The sequence below is a fragment of the Apium graveolens genome, chromosome 5 (assembly GCF_009905375.1).
Source record: "Apium graveolens cultivar Ventura chromosome 5, ASM990537v1, whole genome shotgun sequence".
NCBI classification, from domain to species: domain Eukaryota; kingdom Viridiplantae; phylum Streptophyta; class Magnoliopsida; order Apiales; family Apiaceae; genus Apium; species Apium graveolens.
The window spans coordinates 122,417,191-122,443,409 of NC_133651.1; the positions used below are offsets into that span (position 1 = coordinate 122,417,191).

General features: G+C 38.4%; 1 protein-coding gene across 2 annotated transcripts in view; it reads right to left on the reverse strand.

Moving 5' to 3' along the window:
- The window catches only part of LOC141724453 (uncharacterized), a 105,486-nt gene extending 96,301 nt beyond the window's left edge, over positions 1-9,185 (reverse strand). Inside the window, exons 1-3 of one of the 2 annotated variants that reach the window (XM_074526612.1) lie at positions 9,077-9,108; positions 5,549-5,922; positions 694-1,120 (exon numbers count right to left, since the gene is read on the reverse strand). In XM_074526612.1, coding sequence (XP_074382713.1) covers positions 849-1,120; positions 5,549-5,774 — 498 coding nt within the window. In that variant the 5' untranslated portion in view covers positions 5,775-5,922; positions 9,077-9,108 and the 3' untranslated portion in view covers positions 694-848. Of the gene's footprint in view, positions 1-693; positions 1,121-5,548; positions 5,923-9,076 lie in introns of those variants that run through there. The other variant, XR_012576682.1, reaches the window with a different exon arrangement.
- Between the last annotated feature and the right edge of the window lie 17,034 nt (positions 9,186-26,219).

Consider the following 26,219-nt stretch of genomic DNA (forward strand, 5'->3'; position numbering starts at 1 on the left):
CATCTGCCTCAGTCTATTAAATCACGGACCTAAAATTTTGTACTTCTCTCATCGTTTTAATTATTACTCTCTGCGCCATTTGTATAAGGTGGATTTCCAGTTTGAGATTGTCAATATTTATGGCTGAGAACTAATCACCTGCAACATTATCTTCTTTCAGCAAAAGGCCTAGTGTGTCCACACTATCATTAAGGATTTCATTGCACATGTAGATAGAACGCTTAAAAAATTAAGACAAGGTCCAACCGGATGCACATAACAACCCTGCTTTCCTTCCCAAATTAGTACGATTTAATAATCAAAATAAAATATGAAATGCAGCCTTCTAAAACTAATGTCAGGAAGAACTTCTAAGATATTGGTATTCAAATCTCTTCTTATTAAATGTTACGAAATCGTTCCATCAGACTTAAACACCAGAGTAAGGTTTTGATGAGTTCTTTACATCAATGGATCCATTCCCCATTCCGTAGGACTCAAACACAAAAGGAAGGGAGATGAGAGGTAAGGAACAACTATGACCATAAAGAAATTTAAATAATAATGTAACTACAAAATTATCAAATAGACTAACTGAATCGCAAAAATTAGAAGGGAAAATTAGAGGATTTTAGAAGGTTGATCAACGCTGCTTTAAATAAAGAGGGAACAACTGACATCAAACTAAAAAAAAAGGGGTGGGGGAGTGCAGGACAAAGTGGACACATGAAGCAGATAATCTGCCTCAGATTAGCATCACAACTCTCACGTGTACGCTTCCTCTATCCAACACTCCCCCAATTATATATAATTTCAATCACTTAGTATATACATGAATCGGATTTCTCATTTGCTCGATGAGGTAGGGACTATGGCTTGTTACAATCGTGATCAATGAGTAAAAACAGGGATACATGACAGACCCAGTACTTTATCCCCTGATACTTCCCAAAGCATTGCACAAATATACGGTCATTCTGCTCGAGTAACTCATCCCTGAAAGGGCTGATTTGAGCTTGAGCTGACTGCTGTGTCCCCCAGGTCGGCCCTGACAGTGCGACCTCAACCTGCGTTCCTCCAGAGCCCATCTTTTTCCACTCGAGTTGTCTAGTTCTTCGTATTGTTGCCTTCCCAAGTAGATCTGTAACATCAACTGCCTTGAAGTCAATTTAGGTAACTCCAATAATGGAATATCTGACATTATTTTTATGACATAGAAAACATGGTTACAACAGCACTTGACAGCTAAATAATCCAGATTGCAAGAGTAACTTATCCAAGAATTATTCACAAAGCATAATTAAGAGACCAGTAGGAAGACATCTGCCTCAGTGTATTTAATCATAGACCTAAACTTTTGAACTTCTCTCAACTTTTTAATTATTACCCTCTGAGCCATTCATATAAGGTGGATTTCTATTCTGAGATTGTCAATATTTATGGCTGAGAACTAATCACCTGCAACATTATCTTCTTTCAGCAAAAGGCCTAGTGTGTCCACACTATTACCAAGGATTTCATTGCACATGTAGAACATCAGGAAGAACATCAGGAAGAACATCTAAGATATTGCAATTTAAATATCTTCTAATTAAATGTTACAAAATCGTTCCATCAGACTTAAACACCAGAGTTAGGTTTCGATGTGCTCTTTACATTGCCACCTATTTATATTGTAAAATTCAGGTTTCAAGTGGTCAGAATCATACTTAAATGAAAATCATGTTTCTATGACATGATAATTAACCAGTCCCTGCCTCCCTGGAGTAAGATCAATGGATCCATTCCCCATTCCGTAGGACTTAAACACAAAAGGAAGGGAGATGAGAGGTAAGGAACAACTATGACCATAAAGAAATTTAAATAACAATGTAACTACAAAATTATCAAATAGACTAATTGAATCGCAAAAATTAGAAGGGAAAATGTCATAGCTAGTTTACAAATAGGATCTTAGAAGGTTGATCAACGCTGCCTTTAGTCTGGTGAATCAGGTTACTTTGAGGAATAAATGTTGCAAACTTCTAATAAAATTCATGGAGCAAGCAGAAACTTGGGTAGATGCATGCGTGTGTGGGGGAAACAAATCGAAGAAGTCTGCTAACAACATTTTAGAAGGTTGATCTACGCTTCCTTTAGTCTTGTAAATCAGGTTGCTTTGCGGAAAAAATATTGCGGACTTCAAAAAATATAACGACGCATCGGTAGAGGCATGTGTCTGAGGGAAACATATGAAGTCGAACTAAAAGGAAAAGTGGTGGGGGAGTGCTGGACAAGGTGGACACATGAGGCGGATTAGCATCACAACTCTCATGTAGTGCGCTTACACTATCCCACACTCCCCCAATTAGATATTCTTTCTAACACTCATTATATACATAAATAAGATTTCCGATTTGTTTGACGTGTTACCGATTACTAATCAATTGAATTTTTTATTTTCAAAAACAAAAGGAACTGAATTACCTTTCAGCTTCTCATCATCGATGGTAAACCCGGTGACCTTGAATGCTATTGTATTGACACAATGTTAAACATATGATTAAAATTGAAATAGATATCCACGTACCAGGCATCACCGCAGAATTGGAAGAAATTGCTCCTTGCGTGTTAACAAAACAGAGACTGGCCATAAATATGTGGGTATTTGTTAGATTTTTAGATCCTTTTTTTTATTTCCAAAAAAATTTTGAACTCAGCGGCTGCTCGAAAAAAAATACAAGGTCCAACCGGATGCATATATCAACCTAGCTCCCCCGCCCAAACTATCACGACATGGTAATCGTTCCATCATACATAAATTCCAAGGTTTAGGTTTGGATGTGTTCTTAACATCGCCACTTTTATATAATACTCAATTCAAGTTTCAAGGAATCAGAACCATACTTTAATAAAATTGATGTTCCTATTATTACATTATCATTAACGAGACCCTAGGAGTGAGATTTAAAGATCAGTTCACTTATCCATGGGATCTTCCAATAACAAAATGGAAGGAGAGAGGAAAGAACGACTATAACCAAAAAGGAAATTTAAAATAAAATAAATAAAGAGGGAACAATTGACATCAAACTAAAAATTTAATCAGTTCACTTATCCATGGGATCTTCCAATAACAAAATGGAAGGAGAGAGGAAAGAACGACTATAACCAAAAAGGAAATTTAAAATAAAATAAATAAAGAGGGAACAATTGACATCAAACTAAAAAGAGGGGGGTGGGGGAGTGCAGGACAAGGTGGACACATGAGGCGGATTAGCATCACAACTCTCATGTGTATTCTTCCTCTATCCCACACTCCCCCAATTATATATAATTTCAATCACTTAATATATACATGAATCTGATTTCTCATTCGCTCGATGAGGTTGGGACTACGGCTTGTTACAATCGTGAACAATGAGTAAAAACAGGGATGCATGACATCAACATCAACGAGGCATATTTTGTACTGATTTGGTGGCCAAATGGGCTTTTATGTTTCGTGAAAACAGCAGGATAGCGGATACTAGGTTAGTAGAATATCTGGATTCTAGGAAAAGTACAGCGGACCACCATTTTACAATTCAAATTTTTCACTGACAAGTGTTGCTAAGATTCTTAATTTGATTTATACAGTTGGGTTTAGGTTTGCAGAAAAGTAAGATCAAGGGACGAATTCATTCAGCTGCTACATTAAATATAAGACAAGGTCCGACCGGACCCATATCTCACCCTTGCTCTAGAACCCAATCAATCGTGATATAGTAATCCTTCCATCACATATATAAATTCCAAGGTTAAGGTTTGGATGTGTTCTTGACATCAGCACTTTTATACAATACTTATTTCAGGTTTCAAACTATGGGATCTTACCATAGCATAATGGATGGACAGAGGTGCAGTATGACTATAACCATAAAAGAAATTTTATTTATAACATATTAACTACAAACTAATCAAATTTAGTACAAAATTATTAAGCAAGTAAATATTATTACGTTGCAAAACCAAACCAAAGATGCGCTTAGGATGCTATCATATATTTCAATGTAGAGTTAACAATTTGACGTCAAACAAAAGAAGGGGTGGGGGAGTGCAGGACAAGGTAGAAACATAAGGCGGATTAGCATCACAACTCTTACGCTTCCTCTATCCCACACTCCCCCAATTATGTATTAGTTCTAACACTCGTTATTTACAGGAACAAGATTTTCCAGTAGTGTGATGTGGTACTCACTACTAATCAATTGAATTTTTTGTATTCAACAACAAAAAGAGTTGAATTAGCTTTCAACATCTCATCATCGTAAACCTGGTCGCCTTTTATGCAATTATATTGACACAATGCTAAACATATGATAAAATAGAAATAGATATCCATGTATCAAAGGAAGAGGAAGAAATTGCTCCTTGCGTCCTAGCAAAACGGAGACGAGACCATTAATTTGTGGGGACAGGTTAGATTTTTGAATTCATTTTTTTTTTCAATTTTGGAAAAAACTTGATTTTTTATTTAATTACAATAATCTCTCTCTATACTAGAGCGGACAATTTGGTACACAACACGTGAACACGATACGAAACGACACGAAAAATACGGATATGGGTTTTAATTTTTGGTACACGAAACACGAATGTACACGAACACGAAATTACACGATAGATTTAGTGTCGGATATGGGTTTCAATTTAGGTACACGAAAGTACACGAAATTACACGAGATAAATATATTTATAAATTAATATATATAACACATGCATATATTTATGTATATAATATAATATAATATAAATATTTACAAGTTTTTATAGAATACAATGTAAAAATATATATTTATATATACACTCTCCATATTTCATTAAATTATACATTAAAATAGATTTTTTTTCTATATTATATGTATATATATTATATTAATTTTTTATTTAATGTACACGAAAAGTACACGATACGATTCGAATCAGATATGGGTTTCACATATGGGTACACGAAATAATTTCGGGTCGGATATGGGTTTCATGTTTACGTACACGAAACACGAAATTACACGACACGACCCGATTGCCCGCTCTACTCTATACGCACGAAATAAATGACAAAGTATTGTACATACATGCCCTAAAAATGTATAAATACATACTCTTTTTTAAAAATAATTTTACAAATTTTATGGGAGATATCTTGTAGCTTAAAGATAGGATTGGATTGTTCTGGGTTTTTAGTTCCAGGTGAGGAAGGTATAGTACATATTTTAAATATATTTTTGGGATTTTAAGTGAAAAATTTGACACCATTTTTTACTTTATTATTGTTTTTGTGATCTAATTATAGTTGAACTTCATTAATACCTATAAATAATTAAACAAAATTGAAAATGTACTAGACAATTGAAAGTATTTAAAGATCACACAAAATAATAAACTTGACAATTTTTAAAGAAACATATTTAGCATATTCTTACCATTAGAATAAAATCCAGAATAAACCTACTTACGAACTTATAATTTTTTAACAAAAAGTTCCTTGCCTACAAGAGATTATAAAAACTATAGTATTAACGTCAGCTAGGTAGTAGCAAGCACTTACCTCTTTGCAGTTGGTAATCAATGGATAAATATGAATCTTTGTCTTCATCATATGACAGACCTAGTACTTTATTCCCTGAACTCCACAAAGCTTTGCACAAAGATGTGGTCATTCTGCTCAAGAGTAACCCATCTCTGAAAGGTTCGACTTGAGCTTGGTCTGACTGCGGTGTCCCCCAGGTTGGCCCTGACAGCGACGCCTCAACCTGCGTTCCTCCAAAGCCCATCTTTTCCCAATCGAGTTATCCAGTTCTTCGAAAATACATTACTGCAGCCTTCCGAAGTAGCCCTGTAATATCTACTGCCTTGTAGTCAATTGGTCAAATCCGATGATGGAATATCTGACATACATTGGTAACATAGTATATCAGTAGCCTGCATATAAAAAACATGGTTATAGCAACAGTTGACAGCTAAATAATCCAACTGACAGGAGTAACTGATCCAAGAACTATTCACAAAGCATAATTAAGAGACATCTGCCTCAGTCTATTGTATCAAGGACCTAAAATTTTGTACATCTCTCAACTTTTCAATTATTATCCTCTGCGCCATTCTTATGAGGTGGATTTCTATTTTGAGATTGTCACTATTTCGGGCTGAGAACTAATCACCTGCAATATTATCTTCTTTTCAGAAAACGGCCTCGTGTATCCACACTATCACCAAGTATTTCATTGCACCTGTAGATAAAGCGCTTTTCCTCAATGCAGGGTACAAACGAAATACAGGGTGCAATGATTTGGTGGCTGACTGGGCTTTTATTTTTTGTAAAAGAAGCGGGACAGCGGATTACTAGGTTAGTAGAATATGTGTATTCTAATTTCTAGGCAAAGTACCAAAGGGTAGCGGACCCCCAATTTAGAATCCAAATTGTTTAGTGACAAGTGTTCTCATATTCTTGATTTGATGTATACAGCTGGGTTTAGGTTTGCATAAAATTAAGATAACGGAAGGAGGAGATGAAATGCAGTACAAAGAAACTTCGAAATCATTCAGCTGCTGCTTGTAAAATAAGACAAGGTCCAACCGGGAGCATATATCACCCTTGCTCTCCCGCCCAAACAATTATGATATAGAAATCCTTCTTTCATACATAAATTCCAAGGTTAAGGTTTAAATGTGTTCTTGACATCACCACTATTATATAATACTTATTTCAGGTTCCAAGGAATTGGAGCCGCACTTTAATAAAATTGATGTTCCTATTACATTATCATTAACCAGACGCTAGGAGTGAGATAAATTGATCAATTCACTTATGTATGGGATCTTACCACAACAAAATGGGTGGACAGAGGTGCAGAACGACTATCACTATAAAAGAAATTTAAATTATAACATGGTAACTACAAACTAATTATATTTAGTACATCAATCACATAATTATTAAGGAAAAAGCAAAACCAAAGATGCGCTTAGGATGTTATATTCTAAAAAATAACATCAGGAAGAACTTCTAAGATATTTCTATTTAAATCTCTTCTAATTAAATGTTACGAAAGCGTTCCATCAGACTTAAACACCAGAGTACGGTTTCGCTGTGTTCTTTACATTGCCACCTATTTATATTGTTCAATTCAGGTTTCAAGTGGTCAGAATCACACTTTAATGAATCCACATTCCATAGGACTCAAACACAAAAGGAAGGGAGATGAGAGGTAAAGAACAACTATGAGCATAAAGAAATTTAAATAATAATGTAACTACAAAATTATCAAATACACTAACTGAATCGCAAAAATTAGAAGGGAAAATGTCGTAGTTAGTTTGCAAATAGGATCTTAGAAGGTTGATCAATGCTGCCTTCAGTCTGGTGAATCAGGGTGCTTTGAGGAATAAATGTTGCGAACTTCAAATAAAATTCATGAAGCAAGCAGAAGCTTGGGTAGATGCACGCGTGTGTGGGGGAAACAAATCGTAGAAGTCTGCTAACAACATCTTAGAAGGTTGATCTACGCTGCCTTTAGTCTTGTAAATCAGGTTGTTATGCCGAAAAAATGTTGCGGACTTCAAAAAAATCATGAAGCATCGGTAGAGGCATGTGTGTGAGGGAAACATATGAAGTCGAACTAAAAGGAAAGGGGTGGGGGGGGTACAGGACAAGGTAGACACATGAGGCGGATTAGCATCACAACTCTCATGTGGTACGCTTACTCTATCCCACACTCCCCCAATTACATATTCTTTGTAACACTCATTATAAACACAAACCAGATTTCCTATTTGTTTGACGTGTTACCGACTACTAATCAATTGAGTTTTTTATATTCAAAAACAAAAGGAATTGAATTAGCTTTTAGCTTCTCATCATCGATGGTACACCCGGTGACCTTGAATGCAATTATATTGACACAATGTTAAACAGATGATTAAAATTGAAATAGATATCCACGTACCAGGCACCATCGCAGAATTGGAAGAAATTGCTCCTTGCGTGTTAACAAATCAGAGACTGACCATGAATATGTGGGTATTTATTAGATTTTTGGATCCTTTTTTTATTTCCAAAAAAAATTTGAAGTCAGCGGCAGCTTGAAAAAAATTACAAGGTCCAACCGGATGCATATATCACCCTAGCTCTCCCGCCCAAACTATCACGACATGGTAAACGTTGCATCATACATAAATTCCAAGGTTTAGGTTTGGATGTGTTCTAAACATCGCCACTTTTATGTAATCCTCAATTTAAGTTTCAAGGAATCGGAACCATACTTTAATTAAATTGATGTTCCTGTTATTACTTTAATAATACTCAATTCCCAGGAGTGAGATTAAAAGATCAGTTCACTTATCCATGGGATCTTCCAATATCAAAATGGAAGGAGAGAGGACAGAACGACTATAACCAAAAAGGAAATTTAAAATAAAATAAATAAAGAGGGAACAATTGACATCAAACTAAAAAGAGGGGGGTGGGGGAGTACAGGACAAGGTGGACACATGAGGCGGATTAGCATCACAACTCTCATGTGTACTCTTCCTCTATCCCACACTCCCCCAATTATATATAATTTCAATCACTTAATATATACATGAATCGGATATCTCATTTGCTCGATGAGGTTGGGACTACGGCTTGTTACAATCGTGAATAATGAGTAAAAACAGGGATGCATGACATCAACGAGGCATACTTTGTAAAACAAAATCAAAGATGCGTCTAGGCTGTTATCATAAATTTAAATCGAAAGAAAATAATTGACGTCAAACTAAAAAGAGGGGGGTGGGGGAGTGCAGGACAAGGTGGACACATGAGGCGGATTAGCATCACAACTCTCACGTGTACGCTTCCTCTATCCCACACTCCCCCAATTATGTATTATTTCTAACACTCATTATATACACGAACCAGATTTCCCCCTTTTGTGATGTGGTACTCACTGCTAATCAATTAAGTTTTTTGACTTCAACAACAAAAAGAGTTGAATTAGCTTTAAACCTCTCATCATTCTAAACCTGGTCACCTTCCATGCAATTATACCTAATTAATCATCAACGATATGATATAAATAAAATATCCACGTACCTGGGTTCATCACACAGAGGAGGAAGATATTCATATTGCTCCGAGACCAAGAAGAAAGAGGAAGAAGATGGTTATATTTAAAAATATTTTTCGGACTCAGACACTTTTTAAATTTAAATTTGAATTAATAAAGTATATTTTCATCTTTTTAGAAAAGGTTTAGTACCATTTTTTAAATTATTTTTTGGGTTTTTAAGTCAATAAATCAAATCAAATCAAACATATATATATATCCCGCTTTAGCGGAGGGTCCCTCATTCATTAAAAAAATAACATTCATAAGAAAAAATAAAAATAATACAATTTAATGGAATAAATTAAAAAATAACATGCATAAGAAAAAATAAAAATAATACAATTTAATGGAATAAATTAAAAAAAATAAATAATTCGAGACAAACCTGAACCTATGATATTATTCACACACGATTTAGCTAATGCCAAATACAATTAACATTAAGAAATCGGGAAATAACTGTCATCGACTTTCTCCATCTTGCAACATGTAAATTGTATGGATTTCATCCAATTCACACTGTCATGATATACTTGAATGTTGATCCCTTTTACATAGATCAAAATATGAGATATGGACTAAAGATTTGTGGAATGGTGTGATTTGTATATAAATTTGTATATGAATTATAATGATTTTGTATTGTTAAATATATGATCATATTGGGGACTTCCTCTAACACCTTAAGGTTTTAGATGAACTGGTTACTCAACATGGTATCAGAGCTTAGGCTGGCGGGAGAACTAAGGTTCGATTCCCAGCCACCCTCAATATTCTCACAATTTATTGTGGACACTAAAGGCAATTAATACCCCAAAGATGGGTGCCGGTGTTCCACTCTTCGACCCATAAATGGGCTTTCGAGTGAGGGGAGTGTTAAATATATAATCCTATTGGGGCCTTCCTCTAACACCTTAAGGTTTTAGATGAGCTGGTTACTCAACATGTATGCAAATAGTCTTTGATTTCTATTCTCGTAAATGCACAATAGGAGAGAGATGATTTAGATTTCTATGACAATTTGATGGTATAGAGGATTTAGAGAAACAAACAAGAAAAGCATAAACATAAGCAGGAATTGATGAAGAAATTTGGGGGTCTCTTTTTGATCGAGACTCATTTTTCAAATCATATGATGAAGATGTACTCCCATGCCTTCATATAGTAATCATCTGCAATATACTCTTAAGGCTTCCGGTGAAGATTATAATTCTATAAAATTATTTTTAGATCGAATAAAATAATAAAATTAAATGTTATCTAAAAAGAAGATTTAAAAAGTTTAGGAATATTATTAATATTTTATTTTTATCCTATTTTTTTTGAATTTGACAAGGAAAAGTGTACCGGAGAATGGAGGTGGGGCGGTTAGAACCTAGATTTGTGATAGAGATAAATAAATTCTGATTATGTAATTAAATATTACAGTAATTATACATGATTTGGGTTGCTAGGCCCAATAAAAGATTTATGACATTCAGACCAAAAAGGTTAACACATTAATCAGGCCTGATGGACCAGATCAGGCCTGATGGAACAAAGAAGGCCCAAAAACCTTGAATATTAATTAATTTCGTAATTAATTAATAAGGGAAAAATCAGCTATTGAGAAGAGTCCCGATAAGGACATAAATCCTTGCAGATTAGCCTCAAAGGGATCTAGAAGGATAAGGAATCAGTTTCCTACTATTTAGGACTCCAAAGTCTATTCTAATTCTGAGACTTGGCTACCAAGTCTCCTATACCAAGTCCAATTCAAGGACCAACAACATCTATATAAGGGGTCTCACCCCACAAATCAGAACTACATTTTTTTGGCTTGATTCTCTAATTCAAAGAGGTACATAGGCATCTTGTAAAGGCAGAGTTAAGCTACGAAACACGAGAGCAGCCATTAAAGGCCTTGAGCTCCCGAACCTTAGCAGTAAATACAACAAATAATAACCTTAGTTTTTTATCCATGACATTTGGCGCCGTATGTGGGAAAGCACAACAAAAATCATGGAGAAAACACGGAGAACAGTTAGAGCCCTTGGAGGAGAAACACCAACGGGGACAACCCAAGTGATTTCTTCAACTGTGGAGGTACCTCCTCACTCAACCTATGCAATCACGCAAGGAGAAGCCCATGTAACACCCCCAAATCTGGGGTCGGGGATCCGGGTTGTCACGGGTTCAAATTCCCTTAACAACTCTTAATCTTAATAAACAACCAACCACTGCGTACTGTGACCCCACAATACACACACACACCACAAGTTATAGTCTCAGAGATGAATACCAAAAATAACACAAGTCATTATACCACAAAAGGGTTTCTGAATAATTTACATTTCCTTGCCATTATTACAATTCATATAGATACATAAGTCTGGTGCATCAAAAGTTGAAAGCCTAACCTATTGGTAATTCCTACCTCAGCTACTGCGGCATCAACGCCTCCAGAAAACTGCGGAACGTTTCCTAACCGCTTGCGAATTGGGAGCTTGGTCCTGTTCATCTTTTCTATCTGTTGTTGTGTGATGAAAGAAGAAAGCAAGGGTGAGCAATAAGCCCACCAAAATAATATGTATAATAATTAACAAGCATTCTCATAGTACTCATGAAAGTCTTGGTCAAGAAGAAATTAACCAAGTTTATTATCTTAACGCGACCAAGTCGCAAAATATTCAGTATATATATACATATATACTTTTCACAATCTTTGAAATCCTCTGACATGTATAATATACACAGAGTTCCAGTTTATAACTGTATAAAAATATCGTTGCAAGGTGATCTCATATATCTAACCTTGTCTCAACGTTTTTCTGAAAATCTTTGACATGCATAAGATAATCATTTACTAGATATAAGTTTAAAAGATGAAGTTACAAGATACTCCAATATACTTATATATTTTCCGAATACTACTTGAACTACCACCGTTCAAGTTATAATTAGTTTCAAAAGTTCATCACATAGATGAGAATACAAGATAAAACTTGAATAAATTCAATCTTTGAAATATCATTCAAAAGAGATGAAGTTACGAGATACTTCGCTAAGTCCCGATATATATATATATACACCTATATATATATATATATCTCAATACATTCCCTGAAAACCTCTGTCATGACAAGTATAAACAGAGTTGTCATATCCAATGAATTTGGAAGAAAAGAATTTTGGCATAAACCTGATATCTTGCTGATCAGGCAAAGATACCAATAAGTAACCTTTTCTAATAGTAGATGGATGAATCCCCCACCGGTCATCACCCTGGCCGCATTAGGACCTTGTGCTGCACCGCCACTCGGCCTCTTACGCGTTGATGGACTGCCACCCAGCCACTTACACTTTGATAGACCGTACCCCGGCTTGTCGCTTATGCCGACTCAATTAGATGGACTTACTTCCCGAACGTTGGGTAAGTAATCAATTCATTTATCAGAACAACAGCCTCGTTGTGAATATAAAATACACCACAGAGCCGGATCCCTCAATTTTTAAGCGAGTATTTAAATCCCCTTCAAAAGGAAGATCTTAAATTTGAAAACGAGTTTTGGGATCCGCTCTAACTTTTAAAATCATTTTGAAGACTCGAAAACATTTTTAAGAATATTTGGAGTAATGCTGATTTAATGAAATAAATCAGTCCCGATATATTAGAAAATATCTGAATATTATTATTTAAATAATATTCCCATAAGGATAATCCTTATAAAAATAATTAAAGTAGAAGTTTTAAAACTAATACTTGAAATGAATAATAAATAACCAAAGATATACTTATACGAAAGTACGATCTTTATTTGAATAATCGAAAATAAGTTTGATTATCGAAATATTATTCTTTAATAAAATAAAGAATATTATTTAATAAAAGAAGCGGAGTCATAAGTCCTCGAATGAATATTCAAAATAATATTCATTAAATAAAATAAGCGGAGTCATAAGTCCTCGAATGAATATTCAAAATAATATTCATTAAATAAAATCAAGTTATCGAATAAACCTTATTCGATTAACAGTTTTGAAAACTATATCTATATATATATAAATATATATATAAATTATACACGGGAACATCGACTCCCGGTTTAGAAAATGTTCACCTTTGGGTCCCCTATACTAAGGGTATACGCAAATACTGCTTATCTCTAGCATAGATATTATGCAACTTATAAGCATTTGAATCAACAATTAGATATCAAGATTACGAAACAGGCATGCATATATACCATATCAGCATGCTCCAATATATCGCAAGATTTGCTAATAACAATCATGCACTTATCACAAGATAATGCATATGCATATATACATCACAATAACAGTATAACGGGTAGAAAACTTGCCTGAGCGACTGGGGGTGGTAAAAGGCCTGGGATGAGTCTGGTAACCTATAAACAACATATAAGTTGGAATTAAACCAAAGTCGCTTAAGAATCTAGACTTTAACCAATTAGACCCTAACGTTCGCTTTTGCGCTTAACGATTCACTTAAGTCGCTCGAGTACCCTCGGTTCCACCATTTTTAATAAATTAACCATTAAGAATTTTAAGGCGATTCTTTCGCGAGTATTCTTCCAACTGCCTACATAATTGTTTCATACCCCAATTAGTCACTTAAGGGCCTTAACCAAGGTTTCAAAGTAAGTCGAGGGGTAAAGGTTCGTTCGCGAAACACCGTTACTTAAAACGGTCGTTTCTCCTAAACCGTGCATCAGATTCAAGCGAACCACATATCAAAATGAAGCTCGTAACATGAACTATCTAAACATGGCAATGGTCAAAATCTAACAGTGAGTTCACGGGTCCTGAAGTTAAGAACAAAAACAGTCTTAGGTAAATCGGGCATTACGACGGCTATGTTTACGCGATTACCAAATTTTAAACTACTTCAATCAATCCACAATTCAACCCACAATCAACATTACAACCAAACTCCATTCATACCTCACTACAACAGCCCCAACATCTCAAGATTTCCAATTTATACTACCCTCAAACATGAACTAAAAGCTTATACTTAAGTTCATTAACCAATAATCAAGATTTACAACTTCAAACTCATTACAAAACCAACTCAACTCTAAATATACATGAATCATTCCTCCCAAGAACTAAACCTAGTATAAAAAGCTCTAAATAATCAAAAGTAAGGTTAGGGTATGAGATTATACCTTCCTTGGTGAGTAGAAGTAACTTAAGGAGCTTGAAACAACCCTTGAAAATCCTTACTAAAGCTTTATCTAAAGAAAACACAAGATCAAAAATTTCAAGATCTTGAAAACACTATTCACCCTCATCTTCCATGAATTATTGGAAGAGATTGTGAAGGAAATTGATAGGGATAAATAAATCCTGATTGTATAATTAAATATTGCATTAATTGTACAAGGTATGGGCTGCTAGGTCCAATAAGAAGATGTATGACATTCAGACCAGAAAGGTTAACATGTCGATCAGGCCTGATGGACCAGATCAGGCCTGATGGAACAAAGAAGGCCCAAAAACCCTGATTATTTATTAATTTCGTAATTTATAAATAAGGGAGAAAAACAGCTATTAAGATAAGTCCTAGTGAGGATATAAATATTTGTAGATTGGCCTCCAAGAAACCTCATGGGATAAGGAATCAGCTTTCTACTCCCTAGGACTCCTAAGTCTATCCTAATTCAGAGACTTGACCACCAAGTCTCCTATACCAAGTCTAATTCAAGGACTCCCAACATCTATATAAGGGGCCTCACCCCACAAATTAGAACTACGTTTTTTGACTTGATCCTTGGCAATCACCAAGGTACGTAGGCATCTTGTTAAGGCAGATTGAGTCACGAAACACAAGAGCAGTCAAACTGAGCCTTGAAGCTCACATTCCTTAGTACTAAATACAGCGATTATATATATTAGTTTTTTATCCATAACATTTGGCGCCGTCTGTGGGAAAGCACAACAACAACCATGGCGAGAACACGGAGAACAATTAGAGCTCTGGAGGAAGGAACACCATCAGGGACAACCCAGGTGATTTCGTCAACCGTGGAGATTCCTCCCCACTCAACCTATGCATCTACTCAAGGGGAAGCCCAGATAGGGGTAACTCAACCTCTGCCACAAGGGACGACTCCTCCGACTATTCAAGGTACGAATCCTCAAGTTTAACAAGTACATGTACCTGTGACTTCTCGACCCGTCGGGTATGAATATTCAACTGTTGTTACTACTAACCCCCCTATGGGATGCCCCTTTAGCCTGAGGTTGGAGGAAGTGGACATGCTGGGCGAAGTGAAGCACGAGGGCAATCGCCCACCTATATACGAGGTTTGGCTCCTATCCCCGAGGATCGGGAATTTTCTGGTCCTTATACTGAGAGAGACTCCGAATCTTTGGATGATGAAGTGGCCCCAAGAAGGAGGCGTCCTGGCAAAGAGCCGATGGCCGATGGAAGGTAACACCCTCAAAGCACCCAAGGGGCGAATCCCCAAGAAGTGCAGGAAAGGATCAGGGCTCATGAGGTCGAGATCCAAAGGCTGAGGCGTGACTTGGAGGCTCACCAGGCCACCAGACCCCAGATACCTCCTAGGGGGAGAAATCCTCCTCCTATCATAGACCTGGATGGTTCGGTATGGAGAAGGGCCGTTGTCCCAAGAACTGATCCAAGCAATCTCCTTCCCCTTGGAAATCGTGATGATCCAACTCCGCCCTTCACTGAAGAGATAATGAATGCCCATATCTCAAGAAAATTCAAGATGCCCACTATCAAAGCCTATGATGGCACGGGAGACCCCGCTAAACATGTTAGGACATTCTCTAATGCACTGTTGTTGCAACCCGTGAATGATGCTATAAAGTGTCGGGCCTTCCCTCAAACCCTATCGGGTATGGCTCAAAGATGGTACAGTCGCTTGCCCCCAAACTCTATTGGGTCGTTTAGAGAATTAAGCCAGGCTTTTATTAAGCAATTCATCAGTGGAAGAGTTCATGAGAAAAGTTCTGCATCTCTTATGAGCATTGTCCAAGGGGCAAAGGAATCCTTGAAAGATTACCTGAATTGTTTCACAAAGGAGGCTTTAAAAGTCCCAGACCTTGATGATAAGGTAGCCATGATAGCACTGCAACAAGGAACTAGGGATGAGTTTTTTAAGATGTCCTTGGCCAAACGCCCCCCTGAAAGCATGTTGCAGCTTCAGGAGAGGGCAGGGAAGTATATCAAAGTTGAAGAAAGCATGAGGAAGACCGTAGTAAGTAATGAGCCCACTGGAGGTAATAAGCGAAAAACTGATCTGGAATATATCGCTAAGGACAAGTATCCTAGAACCGAGCAAAACCCTGATTCAACCCCCAAGAAGAGAGGACCTGGGCAAAAGTTCACCAAATACGCTAAGCTGAATGCTCCTAGAAGCCAGATTTTGATGGAGATTGAGAAAGATCGAGATATTTGTTGGCCTAAGCCCCTGAAGGCTGATCCTACCAAGCTAGACAAAAGCAAATATTGCAGATTTCACAAAGATGTTGGTCACGACACCGATGAGTGTATGCAGCTGAAAGATGAAATTGAGTTCCTCATTCGAAAAGGAAGATTGAACAAATACACTGGAGAAGGAGGGGACAGGAATAATAATGGAAGGAAGAACTTTGAGGATCGTAGGAGGGACCAAGACGATCAGGGGCGAAACCCCCAGCCTAGAGGCCCGGTTATAAATGCAATTTTTGGAGGGCCGCGACCTCGAGGGCCTGTGATAAACACGATCTTTGGAGGTCCAACTGCTGCTGGATTGTCCAAAAATTCCAGAAAGGCATATACTAGAGAGGTTATGCATATTGTTGGAGAAGCCCCGAAGAGGGCCAGGACAGAAGTAACATTGGCTTTTGATGATTCTGATCTAGAGGGTGTGAAGTTTCCTCATGACGACCCACTGGTCATAACACCAGTAATAGGAAATAGCCCGGTTAAGAGGGTCCTTGTGGATAATGGTGCTTCTGTGGATATCTTGCTCCACGACGCCTTTCTAAGGATGGGGTATATCGACTCCCAGTTGACACCAACCGACATGCCGATATATGGATTTGCTGGAGTAGAATGTCCTGTGGAAGGGATAATCAAATTGCCAACCACCATAGGTACGGAACCAAGGCAAGCAACGCAGACGTTGGATTTCGTGGTGGTAAAGGCTAGTTCAACTTATAATCCTATCATGGGGAGAACAGGGATACATGCCTTCAAGGCAGTCCCCTCTTCCTACCATTCAGTTATGAAGTTTCCCACCCGAAACGTGATTGGAGAAGAGAAAGGAGATCAAAAAATGGCTAGAAGCTGTTATGTGGCCTCTTTGAGGGCAGATGGAGTCGGGGGGCAGGTTCTTCCTATTGAAGATATGGATGTCCGAGAAAATGACGAGAAGAGAGGAAATCCAGCAGAAGACTTGGTTTCGGTTCCTTTAGACCCCGAGAATCCAGAGAGGATGACTTTCATTGGAGCCACATTAGAGGAGTCCCTTAGAGGGAAGTTGGTGAAATTTTTGCAAGAAAATAGTGATGTGTTTGCATGGTCAATAGATGATATGCCAGGCATAGACCCGGAGCTGATTACTCACAAGTTAAACGTGGATCCAAGCCAGAAGACAGTGAAACAAAAGAAAAGAAATTTTGCCCCGGAAAGACAAGAGGCTATAAAATAGGAAGTAGAAAAGCTCTTAGAGGCTGGTTTCATTGAGGAGATTCAATTTTCGGAGTGGTTAGCAAACCCTGTAATGGTGAAGAAGGCTAATGGAAAGTGGAGGATGTGTATAGACTTCACTGATCTGAATGATGCTTGCCCTAAAGACTGTTTTCCGTTGCCCAGGATTGATACTTTGATTGATGCCACTGCTGGGCATGAGATGCTGAGTTTCATGGATGGATTTAGCGGATACAACCAGATCAAAATGCATAAGGATGACATTCCGAAGGTATCATTCATCATTGACTTTGGTGTTTATTGTTATCTTGTTATGGCATTTGGTCTTAAGAATGCAGGAGCCACCTATCAAAGGTTGGTAAATAAAATTTTTAAGGACCTTATTGGTAAGACTATGGAAGTCTATGTTGATGACATGTTAGTCAAGAGTCTAGTAAAGACTGATCATATAACCCATTTGAGGGAAGGTCCTGAGGTACCATAAGATGATGTTAAATCCTACAAAATGTGCTTTCGGAGTAGGATCTGGAAAATTTTTGGGATTGATGGTCTCCAAGAGGGGGATAGAGGCTAACCCCGACAAAATAAAGGCAATCCTACACATGGAACCACCAAAAATCATCAAGGATGTTTAGAAGCTCACAGGAAGGGTTGCTGCGCTAGGACGATTCATCTCCAAGTCGGGAGACAAGTGCTTGTCATTCTTCAAGTCACTAAAGAACATCAAAGACTTTGTATGGAATGAGGAAAACCAGAAGGCATTCGAAGAGTTAAAGAAGTATATGGCTCAGGCCCTGTTGTTGGCCAAACCATCTTTGAATGAAGTTTTATTCTTGTACTTGGCTGTTTCAGAGAGCGCCTTGAGCGCGGTGTTGGTTAAGGAGGAGCTGAAAGTCCAGAAACCCGTATACTATGTCAGCAAAATTCTGCATGGTGCTGAATTGAATTATTCAACTATTGAGAAATTTGCTCTAGCCTTGGTAATGGCTTCGAGAAAACTGCGTCCTTACTTTCAGGCTCATCAGATTGAGGTGCTAACAAATCAGCTACTGAGAAATATCATTCACAGTCCCAAGGCAAGTGGGAGATTGATTAAGTGGGCAATTGAGCTGGGGGAGTTCGATCTCAAGTATAAGCCGCGAACGGCAATAAAAGCCCAGGCACTAGCTGACTTCGTGGTAGAATGTACCATACCCAAACAAGAAGTCGAGGGGCAGGAAGATACCATACCGCAAGATAAGGGAGTCGATAATGGAGACAGAGAGAAGGATGATAAGGAGAAAGAGTATTGGGTTCTCTATTTTAATGGAGCATCAAAAACAAACTCCAATGGAGCAGGATTGGTATTGTAAAGCCCTGATGGGTTCTTAATTGAGTATGCTATGAAGCTAGACTTCCCAACCACAAACAATGAGGCAGAATATGAAGCCCTGATAGCTGGCCTTGGCCTAGCTGAGACACTTAGAGTCAAAAACTTAAAAGTCCGTGGAGACTCGAAACTGATCATATCCCAGGTAAAGGGAGAATTTGAGGCAAGGGATGATACGATGGCTAAGTATGTCCGCCTAGTATGGGCTGTGATGACCCAATTTAATGAATGCCATATTGAACACATTACAAGGGAAGAAAATGTTAAGGCAGATGCGTTATCAAAGTTTGCTTCATCTGAGATAGAATAAAGTTCAGGAAGCGTGTACTTCCGTGTTTTGAAGACAAGAAGCATAGATGTTAAGCTTGTGGCTCCCATAGGCCTGGGGACGTCATGGATTGATCCCATCAAGGCTCACATTCAAACCGGTTGGTTGCCAAACGATGCAACTGAAGCACGGAAGTTAACTGTTCGAGCACTAATGTACTCTTTGATATATGGGATTCTGTATAAAAGATCTTTCGTAGTTCCTTACTTGAGGTGTCTCAGGCCCGATGAGGCACGCTTGGCTCTTGAGGAAGTGCATGAAGGTATTTGTGGGCAACACTTGGGGGGTAGGGCCTTGGCTCATAAGATATCCCGTTTAGGCTTCTATTGGCCTGAAATGATGATTGATGCCAAAGAATTTGTGAAGAAGTGTGATCGCTGTCAGAAGCATGCACCAGTTGTTAGACAACCCCCCGAGATGATGACCTCTATCAACTCACCTATTCCCTTTGCTATGTGGGGGATGGATATTCTAGGGCCTTTCCCTATGGCCACGGCACAAAGGAAGTTTCTGATTGTAGCCATTGATTATTTCACCAAGTGGATTGAAGCCAAACCCTTGGCCAAAATCACAACTAAGCAGGTTGCATAATTCCTGTGGGAAAACATTATGTGCCGATATGGAATTCCCCGTATCCTCGTCACTGACAATGGAACACAATTCAACAACGAGGAATTCAAGAAATATTGTGAAGAAAATGAAATTGAGTTACGGTTCACTTCTGTGGCTCACCCACAAGCCAATGGGCAAGCGGAAGTAGCAAATCGAATAATCCTGGATGGACTAAAGAAGAGGATCGAGAAGTCAAGAAATAATTGGGTGGATGAGATACTTCCCATATTATGGGCCTATAGGACTACCTGTAGAGTCACGACAGGAGCAACTCCCTTCATGTTGGCATATGGGGCAGAAGCAGTAGTTCCAGTGGAGATATCACATTCCTCTCCAAGGATTCAGGCTTTCAATGCAGAAGAAAATGAAGAAGGGCAGAGGTTAGCCCTGGATCTAATCGATGAAGTGCGAGATAAGGCACATGTAAAGATAGTAGAATATCAGAAAAAGGCTTCATTCTACTACAACCTAAGGCTTAAAGAAAGGTTTTTCAAACAAGGCGATCTAGTCTTGAGGAAGATAGAAGCATCTGGTGTAGGACAAAAAGGAAAGCTTGCCCCGAATTGGGAAGGGTCGTACAGAGTCAAGAGTGTTCAGGGTAGAGGAACCTACAAGCTAGAGACTATGGATGGTTTTGAAGTCCCGAGAACTCGGCATGCACAAAACCTGAAGGTTTACTATGTGTAGGGTAGCTGGATACGATTCTCACTTGTCAGGATGGCGAGTAGGTTGAAAAGCACCTTGAAGCTTTGCTTGCTTAGGATTTATATGTTCTAGTTTTATTACGAAGTTTATTAAGACTTGTGTAAGGGATGAATCCCAGACAATTTATGAAATTCATGAGTTCTTCAAAGTATGTTTATGGCCTAACAAGTAAAAACCAAATGCATGGATGCAAGCATAAAAGGTGATAAATAAAATAGATCGGATAAATATTACAAGAAGTTCGATAAATAAAGTCTCGAAAATAAGACAAGCCACGCAGGGCTGAAAAAGCTCTAAGGAGCTGAGGTACCCTCGGCATCCATATCATCGTCCTCTCCGCTCTCGCTGGATGTCTCTGTCGTCTCGGAGGAGGAGGAAGAGCTATCGTCCTCAGCAGGTCTGGAAGAAGACTCGGGAGGAGGAAGGAGTGGATCCTGAGGAACATGATCCGAGACAACTACTCGGGTACGAAACCTCTGTAACAAAGCCTCGTCATTAGGGCAGACATAATCCGCCGGGTTAATATCAGGACAAGCCTCGATCACGGTCCCAAGGGTCGTGTCCCAACCAGTCCTAAAAAACCCGGGAAAGAATGAATCATCTCTAATCCTCATGGATTGGGCAAACTCCTCCGAGTCCAGATAGTTGTCTATAGCTTTATCCTTCTCTGCCCGAAGTACCACCATCTCGGCGTTAGACTCTCCGAGTTCTTCCTCCTTGCGCTTTAGCTTCTTCTCCAGGGTAGCATACTTCTTCTGTTGCCTCCTAAGGGCATTATCGGCCTTATCAGAAGCCCGCTTCCATGACTCGGCTTGCCTCACAGCGCCTTAAAAATAGGCGTTAGACTGAAACAAAGCAATCATCAAAGTATAAGGCAAGAAAATGCTACAAGAATGAAATATAAGTTCAAAAGAGAGAAGGCATACCGAAGCCAGAGACTGGGCTCCCATGCATGAGCTTAATCCTCTCAAGGTCAGGGGTGGCCACCACGTCAGTAAAGTCCTTGGGAGTCACGCTATGGTAGGACCAATCCCAAGCATGCTTCGTGGAACCAACCATGGTATCCCCTCGGCGGAATCCCCAGAGAGGCTGAAACGTGTCTGTAGCAGCAGTAGCAGGGGCAGCAGCAGTGATAGGAGCATTATGGCCCTCAGCTCCTTCGGTTGAAGCCTCCCCCATAGGCTCCTTATGCTTTCTCAAGAAGATAGGCTATGTTGCCTTTCCCCGGGTGTCCAGGCCTGCAAGGCAAGCTTTTTTCATCCTAGCAGTCTCTTCAACGAGAGGTACATTGTCCTCGTTGATCTCCTTAGCAGCTGCAAAACAAAGCAAAAAACAAAATAAGTGGTGTTAATAATGCATGAAATGAAATAAAGTTGAGAAGGGAAGAAAATACCCTGTTGAGAAACAGAGGATAGTCCCACGTGAATGAGGGAGAACTCCTCTAAGAGGGTCCAGCTAGTAGTAGTGCCATTGTCCTGAGTAAGCCCATTATAAATAATAGTTTCCTCAGGAGTTAAGTGAATGGATTTGAGGCTACCATCGCTAACCTTCCCAAAGGAAGATCGGAAGAGTGTGCCCCAGTCGCCATTCTCCCAACGTAACCCAACGAAACTATTCCTCCAATTTTGATTGTTATCAGGAATGGAGGCGCTGTTAAAGATATGTTTACTTTTGGGCCTTTGCTTAACATAGACCCAACCATAAATGCTGGAAGAGCTATTATAGCACTGAAAGACCTTCCTAAAAATAGCTACGAAAAGGGGAAAACCCTCCCTAAGGCAGCAGACCATAAAACATAAAATATTTCTCCAAGCGTTTGGAGGAAGCTGAAAAGGGTTTGATTTGTAAATCATCTAAAATATGAGGAATAAAAGGGTGGAAAGGAAACCTAAGCCCAACATTAAGGGCATCTGTGTAAATAAAGAGAGTGTCGGGTCTCCAGTGGCAAGTACGGTCACTACTAGAGACTGGAACTAATCTAAGAGGAGGAAGGACGTTATAACGTGCATTTAATTTATCGAAATCTATGTTGTGCCAAGTATTACAATGATTAAAAGAATTGAGATGTGCAGTAGAGGGATATTCATCCCCCTAGTATTAATCATATCGATTAAAGACATATACGAAGAATGGATCTCGATATCCTTACCTCGTTTTGAAGTCGAGGCTATCTTGGCCGCCCTCTTGGAACTCTTATCAGCCATTAGTAAAGCTGGAAAAGCTTGGAAACTTTGAAAGGAAGAAGGCTGGAAGCTAAGGGAGGAAAGTTGAGAGAGGAGAAAGATTGGAGAATTTTAGAAATGAATGAAATGAAGAGTGAAGAGTATGAGTGAGAGCACACTCCCCCCCCACCTTTATATAGGAGGAAAAAGAGGAAATTGGGCCTAGAAAAGCCCATTCAGGCCCAAAAATAAGAAGGTTCTGAAAGTATCAGGAAACTCCTGGAAAATTCAAGAGAAAAAACTTGAGTTTTTTGAAGATTCTGGAAGAATCCAGAATAATCCTAGAATAATTTGGAATTTGGGCTTAGAAAACAAAAGCCCAGTTGAGGGCCCAAGTGTTTAAAAAGGCCCATGAATGAGGCCCAAATGATTTTAGGGGTGGAAAAGAAGCCCAGTTGAAAATGTTGGGCCCAAAGTATAGCCCAATAAGAAACGAGCCCAGGAAAGGGCCTATATAATTGAAGTTGGAGGCCCATAAATAAGGCCCACTAGATTAAGACCTAAAGATCAGTCCAGGTTTAAAGGCCCAAATCCATGTGTATAATCCTGACCTGTTCGACAAGAAAACACGAAGGATTCTTGCTCGAATGGCCTGAGGTCGAAACCTTGTCGATCATGGGTGAAGAAATGGCCTTAAATCGACCAGGACCGGGACCAATTCGACCAGAAATTGTTAAGGATTCCTGATCGAAATCCTCGATCCCGAATTGGCGTCGACCTGGGCAACCAAAGAGAGGATAATTCGGTCAAAAGTGGGGATCCTGACCGAAAACCCTGATGGGAATAGAATCCTGACCGAAGGGAGGAAATCCTGGCCGAAATTCGACCAGGATTCCTGATCGAATGTGCCCTGCTCGAAATCCAGTCGACCTCAGCAACAAAGGATGGTTAATTCGGTCAGAAAAACAAGAATCCTGACCGAAAGGGACGAAAATCCTAGTCGAAAAATTCCTAGTCGAAAAAAATAAATATATATATATAGAAAAAATCCTGGCCGAAATTCGACCAGGATTCTTGCTCGAATGGTTCCTCCTCGAAAAGCCTTCGACCAAGGCACAACAGAGGTTAATTCGACCAGGATCCTGGTCGAACAGGATTCCTGGTCGAAATCTGTATAAAAAAAGAGAGAAAAAAAAGGAAGAAAAAGAAGAAAAATTCCTGGAAAATTACAGAAAAATAAGGAAATTCCTTAAAATATTTTCTGAAAAATGTTAATATTTTCAGAAATAAGGAATAAATCAAGAAAATTAAGGATAAATCCCAAAAAATTAGGGAAAAATCCAGAAAATTAAGGATAAATCCCAGAAAGTAAGGGAAAATCCAGAAATTAAGGATAAATCCCAGAAAATTAGGGGAAAATCCAGGAAATAAAGGATAAATCCCAGAAAATTAAGGGAAAAATCCAGAAAATAAAGGATAAATCCCAGAAATTAAGGGGAAAATCCAGAAAATAAAGGATAAATCCCAGAAATTAAGGGAAAAATCCAGAAAAATAAGGATAAATCCTAGAAATTAAGGGAAAAATCCAGAAAGTTACAGAAAAATCCCGGAATTAAGGGAAAAATTCCTGGAAATTAAGATAATTCCTGAATAAAAGGAACAATCGTTGTAAACGTGTAGGTCGCTCCACACTTTACGCAAAAACGAAACCTTGTAAGGGAATAAATAGACTTAACTTCTGCGAAATCTAATCAATGTTTCCCAAAAGTTGGGGGGCAAATGATAGGGATAAATAAATCCTGATTGTATAATTAAATATTGCATTAATTGTACAAGGTATGGGCTGCTAGGCCCAATAAGAAGATGTATGACATTCAGACCAGAAAGGTTAACATGTCGATCAGGCCTGATGGACCAGATCAGGCCTGATGGAACAAAGAAGGCCTAAAAACCCTGATTATTTATTAATTTCGTAATTAATAAATAAGGGAGAAGAAAAGCTATTAAGATAAGTCCTAGTGAGGATATAATTCCTTGTAGATTGGCCTCCAAGGAACCTCATGGGATAAGAAATCAGCTTCCTACTCCCTAGGACTCCTAAGTCTATCCTAATTCAGAGACTTGACCACCAAGTCTCCTATACCAAGTCCAATTCAAGGACTCCCCACATCTATATAAGGGGCCTCACCCCACAAATTAGAACTACGTTTTTTGACTTGATCCTTGGCAATCACCAAGGTACGTAGGCATCTTGTTAAGGCAGATTGAGTCACGAAACACAAGAGCAGTCAAACCGAGCCTTGAAGCTCACGTTCCTTAGTACTAAATACAGCGATTATATATATTAGTTTTTTATCCATAACAGAAATGGAAGCTTAGATTCATAGGATAACTATATCTATGTATAAGGAACCTTGGATAATTACCTCACAATTTAACAATGCTTGGATCTTGGATTTTGATTTTCTTGTCTTTGAAAAAGTGAAGAAGCCGAGAGCTTCTTGCTTGGAAATGGGAGTGATTTGTGTTTTTTTGGTGTTATGATTTGTTTTGGATTGGTTGCTATTGTTTTGTTTGTTAATTAACTTTTTACCATGGTAACAAATGAATGGCTCTCATTCAACCAACCAATCCCTCCATTTGTCATGCTTATGTCACCATGCCTATATCATCTTTCTTATGTCATCTTCTTATTGGTGTGATGACATCATCACCCACTAACCTCTTTGATTAACCCCTAATTACTTGGCTAATGACCGCTTATCTGTTATACGGTTCGCTTAACTTTCGTTCTCGTTTATCGTTTGAGGGATCATACCCAGGATCTCATTACTTAGGTTCCCTTAAACCTTTCTCAATATTTTATATTCCTTTTTTTATCCTCTCTTATAATCCTTGAATTAAAATCCTTTTAATCATGTTACCTTATACTTAATTCTTTCTGTATCTGGTGGGTTTTCGGGAAAAATCAAAGTGTTTGAATTTGGATTCTGACGATCTTTACATACACTTATATAACATATAGAGTACTAATAAGATCTCAGAATATCAATAAAAGGACCCCTACATAGTGTGGCATGAAAAGTTTTCTTATTCAGCATTATTAGCAAAATCACTATTCATAAGGGTTACAAAAAGTCCAAAATTTTTGGGGTTATTACAATCTCCCCTCCTTAAAAGGATTCCGTCCCGGAATCAGATAGAAAACAATTGGGGGTACTTTTATAGCATTGCGCTCTCTAGTTCCCAAGTTGATTTCTCCACATTATGGTTCTGCCATAGC